Source organism: Lissotriton vulgaris, chromosome 7, assembly GCF_964263255.1.
Source record: "Lissotriton vulgaris chromosome 7, aLisVul1.2, whole genome shotgun sequence".
Taxonomy (NCBI): domain Eukaryota; kingdom Metazoa; phylum Chordata; class Amphibia; order Caudata; family Salamandridae; genus Lissotriton; species Lissotriton vulgaris.
In genome coordinates, this window is record NC_141695.1 from 1,127,163,866 (window position 1) to 1,127,180,884 (window position 17,019).

A 17,019-nucleotide genomic window follows, 5' to 3' on the forward strand; every position below is an offset into this window, starting at 1 on the left:
TGCTAACTACATGGACCACATTGCTTTGGGGCAACACGCTGATAGGACAAGCAGTGTGCGACCAATTGGACTTTCATTTATATTCAAGCTCTCTCGAGCTGGTGGGGCTGACGAGCCGGGTTACGCACCTGCGTGCCACGAGTGGTACCGAACCTGATGATATTTTCTGGCAGCCTATGCAGCACCCCTACATATATACCTACTCCCTGCTGACGAGAGGCAACAACCTCGAAACACGTGTCCAGGGATGGCCAACGCGACTTGATTTTTTTGCTCAAGACCCTGGCAGAAGCGTACCCGCTGATGCTAACTACATGGACCACATTGCTTTGGGGCAACACGCTGATAGGACAAGCAGTGTGCGACCAATTGGACTTTCATTTATATTCAAGCTCTCTCGAGCTGGTGGGGCTGACGAGCCGGGTTACGCACCTGCGTGCCACGAGTGGTACCGAACCTGATGATATTTTCTGGCAGCCTATGCAGCACCCCTACATATATACCTACTCCCTGCTGACGAGAGGCAACAACCTCGAAACACGTGTCCAGGGATGGCCAACGCGACTTGATTTTTTTGCTCAAGACCCTGGCAGAAGCGTACCCGCTGATGCTAACTACATGGACCACATTGCTTTGGGGCAACACGCTGATAGGACAAGCAGTGTGCAACCAATTGGACTTCCCCCAAACCAACATGGCGGCCTCGTGTAACAGTACCCGCGGTGCCTCCCGCGTTTTCTTCTTGCACTCCGCTAGGGTCTCTGCTCTTACTGATGACACTGCCCCCCCCCCCCCTTCTCTCACGGTTTCTCTTCCATCTCCCTCCTCTGTGTGTTACTCTTGCCCCTGCATAGCTGCCCTGGTCATTCTGCTCCCTGCGTTTGAAGATGATGACGTTTATGTTGTTGGCTTCTTATTACACGTGAATGCTCTCTGTAAGGGATGCTTCTCATCTCAATTGTTGTTGTTTCTGTCCAGTGTACCGACTGCTCTTATGGTAGGGTAGCTCTTTATACAAATGCGAAATAGATAAATAAACTCACAACATCTACAGAGCAGCCTAGTGGATAATATCATGTGTGGTACATTCAGAGAGAAACATAACATTGAACTCTAGGACTTTGACTTATACTTTTTGGCATAGTGAGTTTTGGGCTTTAAAAAGTGCCAACCAGGGCCGGACTGGCCTTAGTTGGCACTGGGCCTTTTTCTGGTGGGCCGGTTGTGTTACAGGGGGCCGGTTTGTTCTACAGGGGGCCGGTTTGTTCTACAGGGGGCCGGTTTGTTCTACAGGGGGTCGGTTGTGCAGCAGTGCTGCAATATCGGCCCCCTGTAGCATTGCGTTGTTAGCACCCCCTCCCCTCCTCGGGCCGGTCAGGCAGCAATCGCCAGGGCTGGTGCTGTTCCCAGTCCTGCCCTGGTGCCAACTGCTAGTGACCAAAAAGCCAGCACTAGGTGAGGTGACCCTGCAGCTGCCTACCTGTGAACACAAGAAGGGATGCAACCAATGAAGGGCCACCGCAGGCATGGACCCTCTGTGATCACACCTTCATGTTCTGTCAAATATGCTTTGACCAAACAACACATTCTATATTTGAATGTGGCATAACATAAAACCTGCACTGTCATAGGCACTCAATCACCTCACCTGTTCCTCTCTCTTCCATTGGTTGACTCTCCTTAAAGCACCAGCAGCAGAGGATGAAACATTCATTTGTAGAATGACCTCATTCTCACGAATTATGTTTTTCAACCAATGGAAAGTCTAGAAAGGACTTCCGTCCGACTTTCTTCTCATCGACATTCTCATGTGTGTAAACCAACCCCAAACACTTTGTGCAATCAATTGTCCTTTGTTAGGTGGACAAAGCACTGCATGCAAGCCTCACCGCCCTCCTAGGCATATATGCCTTTAAAACAAACGGAAGACCCAGTGGCATAGCTAGACATTTTGCTCCCCTTGGTGGTCCCTGTGTTTGCCGCCCGTGACGGTCGCAGGTAAGAGCGGGGTGCTTGGGGTTCCGGCTGTTGCTGCCTCACATGAGCCACAGGTAACAGCGGGGGTGGGGGGGAGGCTGCCGACCACAAAACGTGTGCTCCCCCATGCTACCTCACTGGCAAATACAGATTTACTTAAACCCCTACAACTAACAAAACTTATAAATATATTCACCTACTTGTTGCAAATAAATGGCATCGCACAATGTTTAATTACATTATTTTAACTGCCATGTTCTTTTAACAAAAGAAAAAAAGATATGCATGTTACTTTTCTTGACTGTGCCCTGACTTATGAGAGGCGAAGCCTGGAGTGGGTCAGGATGCTCCTCCCACAACAGCGGTAATAAATGGCATATTACACTCTGTGCATCTGCATATATGGTATAATGCCACATCATTTTTTCATGAACATTTGTTTTAGTTAAAAAAATGTAACGCTCTTTCCCACAATTATTTCTATGGTGCAAAGGTCGCATTCTTTGCTAGTACTGCAGTATAGTGAACCTGGCATAGGAACCAGACTGCACTACCAATAACTTTGCACAATGACCAGCTCTTGTACCAGTCTGGAAACCTCTTCAATGTGAGCCAAAATCACTGAAGAACTTCAGCCCCACTCACCCTGCTGGAGGTCAATGCTTTCTTTTAAAACAAACGTTTATGACCCCCCCCCCACCCCCCCCTCATGTCACGTGCAGATGCACAGGGTGTAATATGCTATGTATTACCATTGTTGAGGGAGGAGTGGTTCATCTCGACTCAGTCCGGGACTGCTTCTTGAGAGTGAGGTCCACCCTATACAGGGCCGGCTTTAGGGCAGTGCTCGCTTCTTGAGAGTCAGTCCCCCCCTACACAGGGCGGGCTTTAGGGAAGTGCGACCGGTGCCGCCGCACTGGACGCGGACCTGGAGTGGGTGGCGTTGACCTCAGGTGGGGGGCGCTGTGTTTGACTTACAATTTAAAAACAGCTGATGCAGAGTAACCTGTGCGTCCAGATTTTAGGCAGCAATAAAAATGTCAAGATAACTCTTGCGCTTAATATTCCTGCTGGAGAGAGAGAGTTCGGAGTTTTGCCTAGTGGCAGTTTTGAGTCACCATAAAGTAACGTAGAGTGTTAATATGTCTGCTGCAAACAACATATCTGTATTCAAAGTGGATAGCTGAGTGGATTAGTAAAGACAACCCTTTACCAGCGCTTTAAAACAAATGAAATGTATTTAAGAGAGGAGCTATGGAGAAATGAGGGGCGTTTTTGCCAGGTGGTAGTGAGGAAATCTGAGGAGGAAGTCATGAAAGGAGGGGGGGGGGGATAAAATAGATTATTGCTTCAGGCATTACCAGCACTAAAGTCGTCCCTGACCCTCACACACTCAACTCTGCTGAAGCAGCTTATACGAAAGTAACCCACACTGTTAGAAACGTGTGACAATACACACCCTGTCTCGCTGGTCCATTACACACCCTGTCTCGCTGGTCCATTACACACCCTGTCTCGCTGGTCCATTACACACCCTGTCTCGCTGGTCCCGGGATACTTGTTTCTAGTCCAGTCCAGACCTCGCCTGGCAGTTCGGTCTGGACTGTTCCCATTAGGTACAGGGTCAAGACGGAGTGGCATTTGGCTGGGTCCAAACTGGAATGGCATGGTGAACAAAAATCGATGGATTTAGGCCCAGATCTCTGTAGTGGGGTGAATGTAGGACATTGTTCGGCATTCTGACCATCAATTGTTCTTTTTGCAGGGTGTGGTGCCTGCACACAGATCGCTGCAGCAGATGCATGAACCTACCGAACAATTCACTTAAGATAACATGAATCATTTTTACTGCCCATTCGCCCTGTCAGAGGCTCATTGTTGCAGCCTTTAAAAGGTGCAATTATTTCTGAATGAAAGGAGGCTGCTTTGTCTGCGCAGAATGCTTTCTTCTATGAGACTCTGGAAGGCGAAGGGGAGTTTTGCAACCACCGCGACAGCAAACGCCAGTGCACACAAAATGAGCAGTGGGTGTAGAAAATGTAGATTGGGTTTAAAACGTGTTCGGCGGCTGGTTATAAATTAGATTGGCGTCAGGGCAACGCTCGGGGTTGGGTTAAATTAGATCAGGGTGAGGGGAGGGGGCGGGGCTCCAGACCAGCAGGGAGGGCAATTATTGTTTTTCCCTTTACCATAAAGAATTACGAATTCCCTTAAAATGGATGACTTCGCGTTGACAAATTTCGGGCAGGATGTGGTTCCTGTCTGTACTTTAAATCACTCCCAGCAGCGCTCTCCGCCTCGGCTTTTATTACCTCGGACGGTGCCAGCCCAGTTACAATCTGCTCTAATTGAAGGAAAACAGAGAACTGGGAGGCTCAGGAAGGGGGGGGGGGGGGGGGGGCACTCAATGTGTACTTTGCACCAGCGGAACACCGAAACCTCCTAAATTCGCACCAAATAGGAATAGAAATTTAAACTAAGGTCTGTGCATTCGTGAAATTGTCAAGAAGTGCTGGCAGTGTGCCACTGTGATCCTCTGCAAGTTTATCGGCGGAAATGTGGGGTGATGTTTAAAATGTGGGGGGCAAAGGGTCCCAGAGAGTCTGAAGACGCTGGGGGGGGGGGGGGGGGGGCGCTCGCCACTAAAGGCAGAAGTCTTCGCGTGGAGAGGGCCAAAGCACGGGAACTGGTCCCCCATTGTGGTCGCGAAGTGTAAAGACAGCAATAATGTTGATGCTTGCATCTCCCCGACATTCCAGGGCCCCAGTGCCACTGCACCTGTTGCACTACTAGAAGCCGTGTCCCATCCCGTTAAATAGCATATGGATGAGACTCTGGAACAATCAAGCTAGCATCTTTAATGAAGTTTATTTAACAGTTTTCAGCACGTGGTTCAGATTGCCAGTCAGAATGGTCGCCTTTTGTCGTTTTCTGTTAACTTCTACCCCTACCGGCCGGGGAGAGGTGGTGTGTCCGCCCAGAGTGGAGGATTGTGGGGCAAGAATGAGACCCGCTCCTGAGGGAGATTGTGGGGCGTCGGTTTCATAAATCCACGCTGGATTCGGAGCAGAAACACCCCACGGGTCCGTCCTTAGGGTGTTCAACTGTCGTGCAATCAACACATAACGCGCACATTACACAGGCATGGTGATTTAAAGCGCCGTGAGGTTTGAGGAATACCGGAAGGCGCCGTCCTACTCCTCGAGGAAACCGAAATAGAAAAAATAAATGTATGGCAAGATGAAATAGTTTAGTACAGTTAAAAGGGCAATAGCCCCACAAGGAACACACTGCGTTCTAAAAGTGGCAGGGATCGGCAAGTTTATGCCAAAAAACGCGCTGGGAATTGTCAGAATTATGTGTTAGTTTGTTTTATGAAAAGGGCCGTGTGGTTAATGCCTTTCCATTTTGGAGTCTCTGTAGCCACTTGTATACTATGAGTAATATAGATGGAAGCATGCATGTGTGAATAAATACATAACAATACGCAAAGTGTGCACGGTTGTAAAGGGCTGTAACAGCGAGACGGTGTACCTTGGACGAGTGTTAGAGATGCGCGTGTTTTAAATTAGTGAGAGAAGTTGTGGCCGAGCGCCCAAGTGTCACCAGCGGGCACAGGAGACCCACACTTCAGTTACACGTGCGCCCTCCCTACCTGCATCGTGTGATCCTCTGCAGATCAGTGCTCTATCTCTGTCTTGACCCCATCGAGATTGGAAGCCACAGGAAAAGCTTTGCCCTAGCACTGGGAGTGTGTGTTTAATTAATAGGACTAGGCCAGGTAAAGACATACACCCCCCTGGAGAGGGCAAACCGCAGTCCAGTCCCCGCGTCCTGTCCTTTGCCCACAGCTGTGAGTGCCCCGAACCCGAGTTCAGTCGAGGAATGAACGCCCGGTTCCACCTGGAGGGGCCGCTGTTACTGAGAGGCTTCCTGCCTCGAACTGCGGCGCTCTGGTTACTTCTAAGCGCTGGAAATAACCGGCGTTACGGTTACTCAAGATAATTTGCCGACCTCAGAAGGATGGCCTGCCCTTGACATCCGATGTCAGCAGCGAGTGTTCAACTTAAGCCACCTCGTACTGTGGTTGTGTCTGTGAGGTAGTTCCGCCGTTCTGAGTCCAAGCATTCACTAAAGAAGTCGTTAAATGTCAGGTCTCGTTTTTAACCCGAAGTTAATTTGAAGTGGAACATTACTTTTCGCATAGTGGCATGGGTATTCACGGGAAGGGGTACCGGAAGGTCTGTGATGGGCAACTCGCGCTTACAGAAATGCAGGGTTTGCAAAAAAAACTGTCTCCGTTTCATTTTATAAAATTGCCTACGTTTATTGACACTGTTAGAAAAAAATGGGCAGAGGGCCTGCACACATCTGCAGCTAAACCGACGAATGTAATATTAACATTCCTTGTTTCTTAAAAAGAAAAAGGCTGCACTGAACAGACGTGGGCAGTGATAGGGGTGATGGGCAGGTTAATTCCCCATAAGAGGATTTCTTCCCAAATGTAAGCCATTTTCTAAATGTCCCTGTAATGCAGACTTTATTAATGGGATTAGTGTAACGCTCACAAGCTGCCCATTGTGTCTGCCTTAATTACACGTTGTGCAGTTTGCAAACAGTGCTCAGGGTCACCAACGTTTGAGCCTGTGCAGTGACAGAGGGAGCTGGGAGGCCGCAAAAAGAGGTGCAAATGCGGCCCATATAGGACACTGCGATATTCCCCGCTCATCTGATATCAGACATATCGCATACCGTGATATTGTTTCATTATTTATTACATACTGGACGTGGCCTCTGAGATCGACAATGTCTCTAATACAACCAAAGGCCTCCGGGTTCTGCACTAGTGATCGTTATATGTATGTTTTATATGGAAACAGCGTCATGGAAATAGTGCGTTTATCAAACGTGCGTGTAGAGAGAGCGGCATTGTTCATTTATTACACATGTAAGCTCAGGAAACCTTGTTCGTTTATTACATACGTACACAACCCTGCAATGTTATATGTTTGTGTTCTTTTTACAATATTCTGCTTTATTGTTTTAGTTTTTTTATCGCCCGAACACACACAGTTATTACCTAGCAGTATAGTTAATGTAATGCAAACACGCGCGCGACCCTGGAGCACTGCATCTATTAAACACACAGACACGCAGGATCCAGTAATAGTGTTCATTTATTGCACATGCAGACACAAACACGAGCACACCAGCGCGGCACACACAGGCAAGACCATAGAATATCGCTCATTTGAATTAATCTATTACACACACACACAGGACGCAGCAAACGAGTTTGTGCATTACACACACATACGCACCAGCATGGAATGCTGTCCATGTTACACTTGCAGGGTCCTACAACACACCATTGGGACCCCACGGTACACGGACTTCTTGCACAGAACTGGCACCCAATGGTACACACACTGCCTACACAACACTTGGGCCCACAGTACCTGCACTGCAGCGAGCAGCACACTTGTGATTACTGTGGTGGGATGCGGGTGTGACAGGAGGAAGTGGTCCCCTGTTGCACACAGATGTGCAAAGCGACAGCCAGATGCGCTGCTGTAGGTGTGATGAACAATGCCTCTTGGGCCACAGCGCACATTCTGAATGAATACTCCCACCTGCTCACACCAAGCAGAGGCCCTTCAAAGCTCAACGTGTCGGGCAGTTTTAAAACGAACCATACAATGGAGACATGTAGATGGAAGCGCCTAGCGGTACCATGGCACAGTAATCGAAGCACTCTTAGAACGTCCATACTGATAGCATATTTACAAGTGCTGGTTTGAGCCTTAGAGCAAACGCTGACACGAAATGAGCTGCGAGCGCAGCCCTCCTATGACGTCAGTATGTCAAATCACGCGTTACATATAAAGCAGAGAGTGCCACGAAGCCTATCAAGCACTAGAACACGTGCGCATGCCCTGTTGTGATAGTTGATGATGTATTTGTTTTTAAAGAAGCCTCCGACGGGAAATATTTCCGAGAGTTTGAATTGCTCGGTAGGATGACAACACCTTGTAAAGGATGTTTCTCCTTTTAATTGAGTGATATTTTTATTTGAATCAGTATATATGCCCGTCATTGTCTGAACATGTATTTAATATGTTGTTGTTTTTTTAAAGTGGAAATGATTCACTTATTGATTTGAAGTCACTGTAATAAAATATTAAACGTTTAGTTCGTCTGTCCCGGTCGTTAACACGACTTTTAAAACAAATTCTGAGGTATTGAGAGCGGAATCCCAATTGGCTTCGTGAGAATATTCGAAATAAATATGACATAAAAGAAAGCGAATGTGAAACGAAATGACATGTTTCTAGCAAGCTTTTTACCCAGAAAACACAAGGGAAAGTCGCTGCAAGTCATAGGCCATGGTTAACAGATAACACTACAGTCTAAGAAAGGGCTATATACACATATGTATGTGTATATAAAATTATATATATATATATATATATATATATATATATATACACACACACACACACCTGTGAGTGCGTATAAGCGTATTATACATATATGTGTGTGTGTGTATATATATACATACACACACACACACACACACACAATTTCCAGTGTTGCCCTTCCTGTAGTTCCCTTTACAGGACTACGAGGTCTTTTTTTTACACACCTCAGATAACAGCCTTATATAAGGAATCACAAATTGTGTCTGTGTGTGCGTGAGGAGGTTTTGAGCAAGTGTATGTGCGTGCGTCTTCGTAAGTTTGCATTAGCGGGTGCATACCAGGTGGCTGCTTTTATTTTCGTGGTTAACTGAAAATGTAAATATCTGATGTAAATTTAAAGTGCCTTCGGATGTTATTGTTAAGAAAAGAAACGGTAACACTTAAACACCTTAACTCTGACACCATTGGGTCACTGTATCAGACAAGTTTATTTTAGTGTTTCCCATTGGTCAGCAGATCTATAGGCCGGCCGCACCCAGATGGACTGTTGCTGTGACTGCTATCCTAAAGGCAGGGGCTTCTGAGCGGTTTGAAAACTTCTCACATTGGGAGGGAAGAAGCCTGTTCATATAGCACATGGCGCCATGTGCGCCTTGTACACACTTGGTGTGTTCAGCTATATATTGCACAATAGCAATAACATGTTTTTTTGTTTTTCTGCGATTGCCAAGGCCTCAGGCAGCGCTTAATAAATGTCAGTGGTGTGTTTTATTTAAGTACGTCCGTGGACCCACTCAGAACAGTAGGGTCCAACTTCGAAAATATATATCGTCTTCTTATATGAGCCAGCAGTTGTTGTGTCTATTTAAGCAGATATCCTTAAATTGTAAAATCCTCTTTCAGGGAGGTGAACGACTGCTGCCTGCAGGGTCATAAGAACTGACGTAATCCCTGCTGCACAAGCCAGCACCGTGTGTCCTTGGGCAGTTCTGCTCATCCCTCTGCCTCCCACTTTATCTGACAATATTAGGATGACCCAGAGGTCATTCTATGATACACCTGCACTGTTAAAAAAAAAAACATGGGGTGAAACTATCGGAGGCAAAACATGCATGTGATGTTCAACAAGGGTGCATGAAAGGGAATGCTGTGGTTATGGAAACACACGGACTAGTGAGAAAAGCAAAGTCGCGACGCGTGCATCCACGTGCGCCCCGGGCGGGGCTACCTGTGGCGTGTGGGAAACACGGGGTGCATCAAAGACCTTCTACAGGCACGGTTTTGGGGAGGGGGAGTGGTAAGCATTGGTGCCACAGTCAAAGAATAGAAGAAGTTCATGGGAGCACCCCTGGTGGACTTTAACCCCCCCCCCACACACACACACACCACCACCCACACAGGGAGATGGCGGTGGGGCCCGAGTGCAACACCCACACGGCTAGCCGGATCTGCAGCCAGAGCTACGGTTCATTACCTTCGCACGTCACCTTAAAAAAACAGCAGTTTTATTTTTCGGGGAAATGTGTATTTATTTTACATCATAACGTTACCTTGTACCAAATACGCACAATCCTTGTGCTGCTTCGCATATGAATATAACATTCCTAAGAGTCAAGAAAATAACGTCCAAAGATTCAGTCAGAAACGTATTCAACTCCTCACCAACTAACCTCCGGAAAGGGGGAATTGTTTTAATTCTAAATTAATAGTTGATGTTAATGTTTTAATTCAGGCGCCTAGATAAGCGCCTAGGGGTTCGGGGCCAGAATTAGCGCTCCATCTCACCTGCCTGCATGCTATGACCAGTTGTATAGCGCCTTCTACCATCAGTAAAGCATCGCTTCTATGTTTTTTAATCCCTGGGCCCAGGTTTTGGGGGTCATGTTAGAGTAATATACATTGCTATATTAGATCGCAAGTACAGTAATAGTGTCCATTTAAGGTCCTGTTCAGCCCTGACTTTCCAACCAGGTCTGTACCTTCTGCTCACTTCACCCCTCACACCTTCGCGCAACTCTTCCACCTTGTTTCTGCATTGCTGGCGCAGGCGTTCACTTCGAGGTCAGAGGGGTCGCGGTGCAGTGCCATAGCACAAAATAATGCCCCCTCCCACACACACAATGCAAAGAGGGCCCCCTGAATCTCCAATATCTCACAGGCTTTCATTGGCCTTGGGTTGAAAGGGATCCCCTTGAAGGGTTGGGGGTCCCCTGGAGGCTTGTGGCCCCACGTGCAACTCCTCTGTCGTGGGGGTCACGTAATACACCCCAGAGTCTGAACAACTTCGGTGCGCGTGCCAATACTTTGCATCAGTTTTTTCTCAGTGCAGAAAAGTTGAAATTCCTAATAACGCTGTATAGGCCAAAGGACGGTGTTGGTGAGCGGGGGGGGGGGGGGGTGTACAGTGGGCGGGGGTGCCGAAATTTCCAACGTTTAGGGCTTCTGTCAAATTCACTAGATATATTTACTGAAGAGCAAGACTCTGCAGCTACGTTCAACCTCCAAAGGATGGTCCCATAAACATTTCGCTTAATAACAGGACATGAAACGGTTCATGATGTGTTTTCTTGCCCCTGCCGCCTGGGAGGCCCCTTCAGCACCGCCTCGGCTGCCCTTGAGGCTACTGGGCGGCTGCTGCTCGTTCCTCCACGCTGGTTCTTTTCTGCTACGTGACTTTCCCTCGTCTGCTCTGGGTAGTTAAACTATGCAGGATTGTTTTACTGACTGGAACTGAGCCGTAATCCTGTTGACATTAATATGTGTCATCGGATCTGTCCCGTGTGCATAATATGATTTTAATACATCGCCGGCACGCGATATCTGGCCGGCCGGACTTCCAGGGTTCGAAGCCGGGTTCAACTCGTGCGTTCTGGAAAAAAAGGGGCCTTGTTGACAACCTCAAATAGCGGCTCGTGGTACATTTTACATTAATGTGGGCACGCGCCTAATTTGTAACTAAAATAAACAAGTGCGATGTAATGTATTGCGCAACTATTCTGATTAGTGCCGTAGCGCCCACATACCCATGCAAAGTCCTGTGTGGGCGCTAAAGTTCACTTTCCTTTGTCCATCGGGGAAGAATGGAAAGCTGAGCAGTTGCGGAAAAGACCGAAACCTGCGACCACCAATTTTCACACGGGATTAACCCTGTGGTGTCCCCAGGGGGGTGCCCAGGAGCCGACAGGCTGAAGAACCGAGCGCCCTTTTGGTCTGTGCCTAGTGCAGCGCTAGTCCTCCATGATATTGGTGGTTTCTCGACCTGCTTTACTGATTTCGGCGCTAGGACGCACGTCTACCGTTTACGCTCTTTATAACAGAAAGGAAAGTTACATTAAATGCAAACACTCCTTCTGCGGCACACCAAACGCAAATGTCACTCGGGGGCGTCCTTCAATTCCCATAAAGAGATACAATCGCCACACAGAGATTGCTATTGCTGGCTTCATTCGGCCTGTATTAAATGACAGGCAATTCAGCGCATGGGTTACATAAACATTTTGGAAGTACCATATATTATTGATAACAATGCTATAAGTGTGTGTGGACATATAATACTCCAATAAAAAATATACAAGGCTGTGTTTTTTTGCAAACTCTGCCTGCTTTACAGCTAGAACGCAAATTGACATGAAATGTATAGGTTTGTGATACGAAGGTAAAATAGACTTCGTTGCACGAACTTTTTCGGCTAACGTAAAGATTGGTTGCTTTAACGTATTAAACGAACATGCCTGGAGTTTTATGACATGAAATGTGCCTGGTCGCACTAAGCACCGACACTAAACACAACGCCATAAAAAAGACAGTGATACCCAGCGGAGATAGAAAGAACCACAACGGTAAATGTGACAACCGCTAAAAAGTCAAGGCGGCAACAGCCAGGAGACCTCTTACTGGCGTCACACAGTAGTAATAAGCAAAATGTCAGGATTTTTTTTTTAATCGGAGCTTTTCAAAGCAACAGCTGTTTATATGTGACATAAAGCGCTTTATACTGAAATAAAGAAATTAACGCAGAGTTATACTGAAATAAAGAAATCAACGTACAATGCAGACAGAAAATGGAGTCGAGAAGTATCTGACCATCAACCCCACCTCACGGGAGGAAAACAGAGCGCTTTATCCCTGCAGGAAGCGCGGATATAGGCGGTTCGGGGGACCGTTTTACACGCGCAAAACCCAGGGAACAGTCAGCTCACTGAGATGAACGCTCGGCATTGAAATATGCGGAGATCTGGAGCGCGAGAGACAAGGCCTACACAGACATCCATCCTTCGGAAGCGGGCACACCGAGAACAATAACTCGGGTTACAGTAAAACCTGCTTCTTGCCGCGCTTAGAAGCGCAGGAGGGCGTTGTAAAGCGCTATATATCAATAGAGTATGCCTTTATGTAACAATAAACCAGGCCGGGTTATTCGTGCAATTGCCACTGATGTGGATGGCGATAGGTAAGACTATGAATGCAAAAAACACCCCCGAGCCAGGGGCAAAAGGACCAATAATGCAACAACCCCAAACCAGAGAAGGCGGCAGGGACGCCTCTGTCACTAAGCAATACTTAAATGACGTCCTCGAGGCCAGCCTATACGTTCGGCGAGAGCCAGGTGAAATGTGCAACTATATTAGTGCAACAGTTTCCGGTGTGGTATAGATCGGTTCATTTAACAGGAAGATTCATTCGATAATGCAATCTGCAGGTTACCCAGAAAGTCGAAAGTATAAATCGGCCTTTTCCGACTTGAAGTTGTTATTTTGTAATGGACGCGGCGCCAGGAGCCAATATTGAGAGTGAATAACTTTAAATTCAGGAACTGATAGAGCGGTTTATGAACTTGAGGCACCCCTCTCATTATGGGCCATCCCCAGTGTATATAGAGACATAAACCGGTTTAAGGTGCAAAGGAGATTGAGCCAACATGAAGAGTAAATAACTTTAAACTCAGGGACAGGTGGAGCGGTTTATGAACTGCTAGGGCCCCTCTCATTATGGGGCATCTTTCAGTGTATAAAGTGAGACGAACCGTTTTAAGGTGTTATTGAGACCAAGCTAAAACTAAGTGTATATAACTTTGAGCTTCGGGACAGATGGGGCGGTTTATGACCTGGCGACGCCCCTCTCATTCTGAAGCATCTCCAGTGTGAACAGTGACATGAACCGGCTTAAGGCTGCAGGGAAGTGAGCAGACATTAAGAGTTAAGGTCTCTAAACTCGGGGTCAGAGTGCGCGGTTTATAAACTGACGTCGCCCCAGCCATTCTAGAGCGTCTCCGCGGTATAAACAGGGAGGTGAACCGGCTTAAGGTGTTATGCGGGGCGCTGGTAACTGCTGGCAGCAAGGGGTGAAGCGAGTGGTCTGAGGATACCACGATCCACCCTGTGGTAGGGGCTGATGGGACCCTCCGGGGGCTGCAGACATCCCGGAAGCGAAGTGGGCCTGTTTCTGAATACATCTCTGTGCAGCATGGCGCCGGGGACGCCGCCGTCTCTGCAGTGCAGGGCACGCGGAAATGCTGCCGTTCATAAAGCGACTCTTGCCAGCCACCCATGACTGGAGGCGAATTACACGAGGCGCTCGTCTGTCATATGAATGTGCAGTTGTGCTCATTATATTGTGTAACCCCAAAGTACAGGGGGCCGTTTAAAATACTTTGTATAAGTCAAAACTCGTTTTAGCAAATTATAAAGTAAATACCAGGCGTTGCAGTTGTATGTTCGTGCAATCTTTGACCACCTCGGAAGGGTGGAAGACTAAATTCTCTCTCTTGAGTTGCAGGTGACTCCAGCGTCAATTTCCACCGCGTCGCTAGTTCACAGCGTTGCCTGGTTGTGTCCTAAGTGGAATATAAACTGCGGCGTACCTAAGAGCAACGCAATAAATACAATATTTTCTATAAATTGATCACCGGTGCACAGGCCTTATGTACTTCTTTAGTTATGGAAAAACGACTTGTGATATGAAAGTTTCATAGTTTTAATGAGGTTTGGTTCGGACATTAGGGATTAATACAAAAGAACCACTCCCAAACTCAGAAAGTGAAAGCGGCCACATTTACAGAGACATTCTAAGAGGCACGAGGACATCTGTCTATACATATACTTATAACTATTGTAGATTATAAAGCGCTGCCTTCTGCCCTATGATGAACAAGGCTACCGTTGGCTTACATGGGAGGATGGGGGGGGGGGGAGACCTCGCAAACGACGAGTGGGGGTAATATACTAGTCGCTGTAAGTCAGAGAGGCCGAAATACAGAGTTCGCCACGCGCCAAGTACTCGGAGCACAAGTCAGCCTGGTACTGGAGACATCTCTCCCATTCAATACACACTGTGCACTTTACATGTTGGCGTCCATGCCTTGCGATGCGGCAGTGCGGCATAGCTCGCAGGCATGACACGACACCCAATCCAGTGCATAATTTGTGCCGGCTCTTACAGGTGGTGTCCCGCGCCTCTCATTTTTGGAGTCCGCGGCTTATTTTTTCCTTCATCGGTATTTGAGAGAGCTGCAGAAAAGGGAGAAAGGAGGAGACGAGAAAGATAGGAAAATGCGGCGAAGGGAAACGCAGGGGCGTGGGGGGGGGGGGGGGGGGGGGTGCACTGCAAGAGTGAGATGAAGGGAAGAGTAGGGTGGTGCAAGAAAGGCATAGAGTGTAATCAAGACCAGGGGGGCTGGTGTTTAGAAACTCTGGCATTCTGCAGCGCTGCCAGCGGGCTCCTACGAAAAGCTTGAGACCTCTTCACATAATAATACGATTATCTCCTTAATATACTCTTTGTGCAGCAGGGGGTGATAGTAGTATGTAATCCTTCTGATGGGGCACACAGGGGAGACCTGTGCGCTGGAGAATGCTGCATCAGCGGCGGGTGATGGGAGCACGCGCCAGTCGACACCTTAAATATGCGATGCATTTTACCCGTGCAAATATGTCAGGCTATAGCGCAGCTCATGTGACATTGAAGTTCACAGATGCAATTCGCAGGATGGATCCCTTAATTGCAGCAGATAAAACCGATCCCATTGCGTGATTGTACTCTGTGTATTGCAGGGGACTGGAGGGGCTATCAGCTTTTTTTTATCACAGTCCCGGGTGCATGAAGTAGAGCATACATTATACATAGTGCATAAAAAAAGATAGCTCTGCTGCCATCAAGGCTGGTGGGAGCAGCCCCCCTCTTTCCCCAGTTGTACTTCTGCACCCCTCAGTACTCACTTGGCGGCGGAGAGTATCGGCCCCCGTCCTTGGCCCAGGCCCCCCCGTCCTCAGAGTTCTCCGACTTGACCGAGGCGGTGTCCATGGAGGCCGAGCCCCCCAGGGGGCTGGGGCTGTCCCGTGCCCCTCTGAAGGTGGGGGGCGGGGGCGCCACCCGCGGGGAGCACCTGGTGTCCGCCATCAGCGCCTCCACCGAGAAGGGTAAGCTGGAGACCCGCACCTTGTCCGCGCTGGGGGTGGCCGGCACCGGGCTGCCCTCCTCGTCCGAAGACAAGTCCTCCTTTCCCGTCGAAGACCGCGCCATCATCATCCTCGCTGCTGCTAGGGGGAGGAAGAGTCCCGCAATCCTTCCAGGACTCCCCGGAAACCGCTCTCCGTCCCCGCAGCCACCAGAAAACAGCCCCAAACTGCAGCGCTCAGCTCTGTCACCCCCGGCTCCTCCGACAACACTCCCTCAAACTTTCTTCCTCTCATTTGTTTTGTTTTTGATTTTTTTCATTTTGTCTCCGAAGGGCCAGCCAATCCCGGCTGCTGACGAAACTCCAGGGCTCACGCCATTGGCTGACAGCCTCCTGCCCGGTTCCCTTCAAGGTTCTGTAAAAAAAATCAATTAGGGGTTAATTACATAGACTGCAGAACGCTGCACCGTGTCATTAGCCGGACCCTGGAGGGCTGCGATCACAGGCGCATTGAAAAGCCACTCGAGCAATTACGGCTGATTATACGAAGAGGAAGCTCAAGTAACCTTGGCTCTCTTTCTTCTCTCTCGCTGCTGCCACCCCGGGCCCTCCGCCCTGCTGCGCAGTCTCCCCGCCTGTCTACATGTAAACAGTTAACAGATCACCTGAGCTTTCATCTGAGACACTTACACAGGAAAACAATTGTTCGCAGCTTTTGAAGTCTGCGGCTCGCTTGGATGCGAGCTCGTTTCAAGCAGTGGTGGTGGTGTTTATGGTGCGACTTCGGCTTCTGTATTCCCCCCTTCCCTGGGGGTTAAAGGGAAGTCTCGGTTTAATTTGACGAGCTCCGAAGAGCTCGGGCCTGAGTCACGTCACTAGTGCGAAGGAATCCGAGAAAAGGGAAATACAACTCTTACATTGCCGAAGGTGTATTCGGATATATTTATATAACTTTAATTTTTCGGGGTACTTGAGTAGTTGCAGGTAAAAAAAAATGAATATTTGCTCGCTGATACTGCCTACGCATGTGTATAATGCGTCAAGCTCGTGACATTTCGTATCCACTTCCTGGAAGTGGATTCCTGTGGAAGGAGACGTTATACCCTTTTAAGGCACGCCAAGTAAACCCTCGCTTCCTGTAGCCTGTGCTTTAATGGCCGCAGTCTTACAGAAGCGTATGTTTCCTCCATGTCAGGTATTCAGGAAAGCTGGGTGGCTGCCTATTTC

At 48.2% G+C, this 17,019-nt stretch overlaps 1 protein-coding gene across 1 annotated transcript in view; it reads right to left on the minus strand.

The window, feature by feature from the left end:
* Positions 1-16,083, minus strand: part of MSX2 (msh homeobox 2) — a 37,831-nt gene extending 21,748 nt beyond the window's left edge. The window contains exon 1 of the mRNA XM_086931571.1: positions 15,614-16,083. Within this exon, the coding sequence (XP_086787697.1) occupies positions 15,614-15,923 (310 nt within the window). The 5' untranslated portion in view covers positions 15,924-16,083. The remainder of the gene's footprint in view (positions 1-15,613) is intronic.
* Between the last annotated feature and the right edge of the window lie 936 nt (positions 16,084-17,019).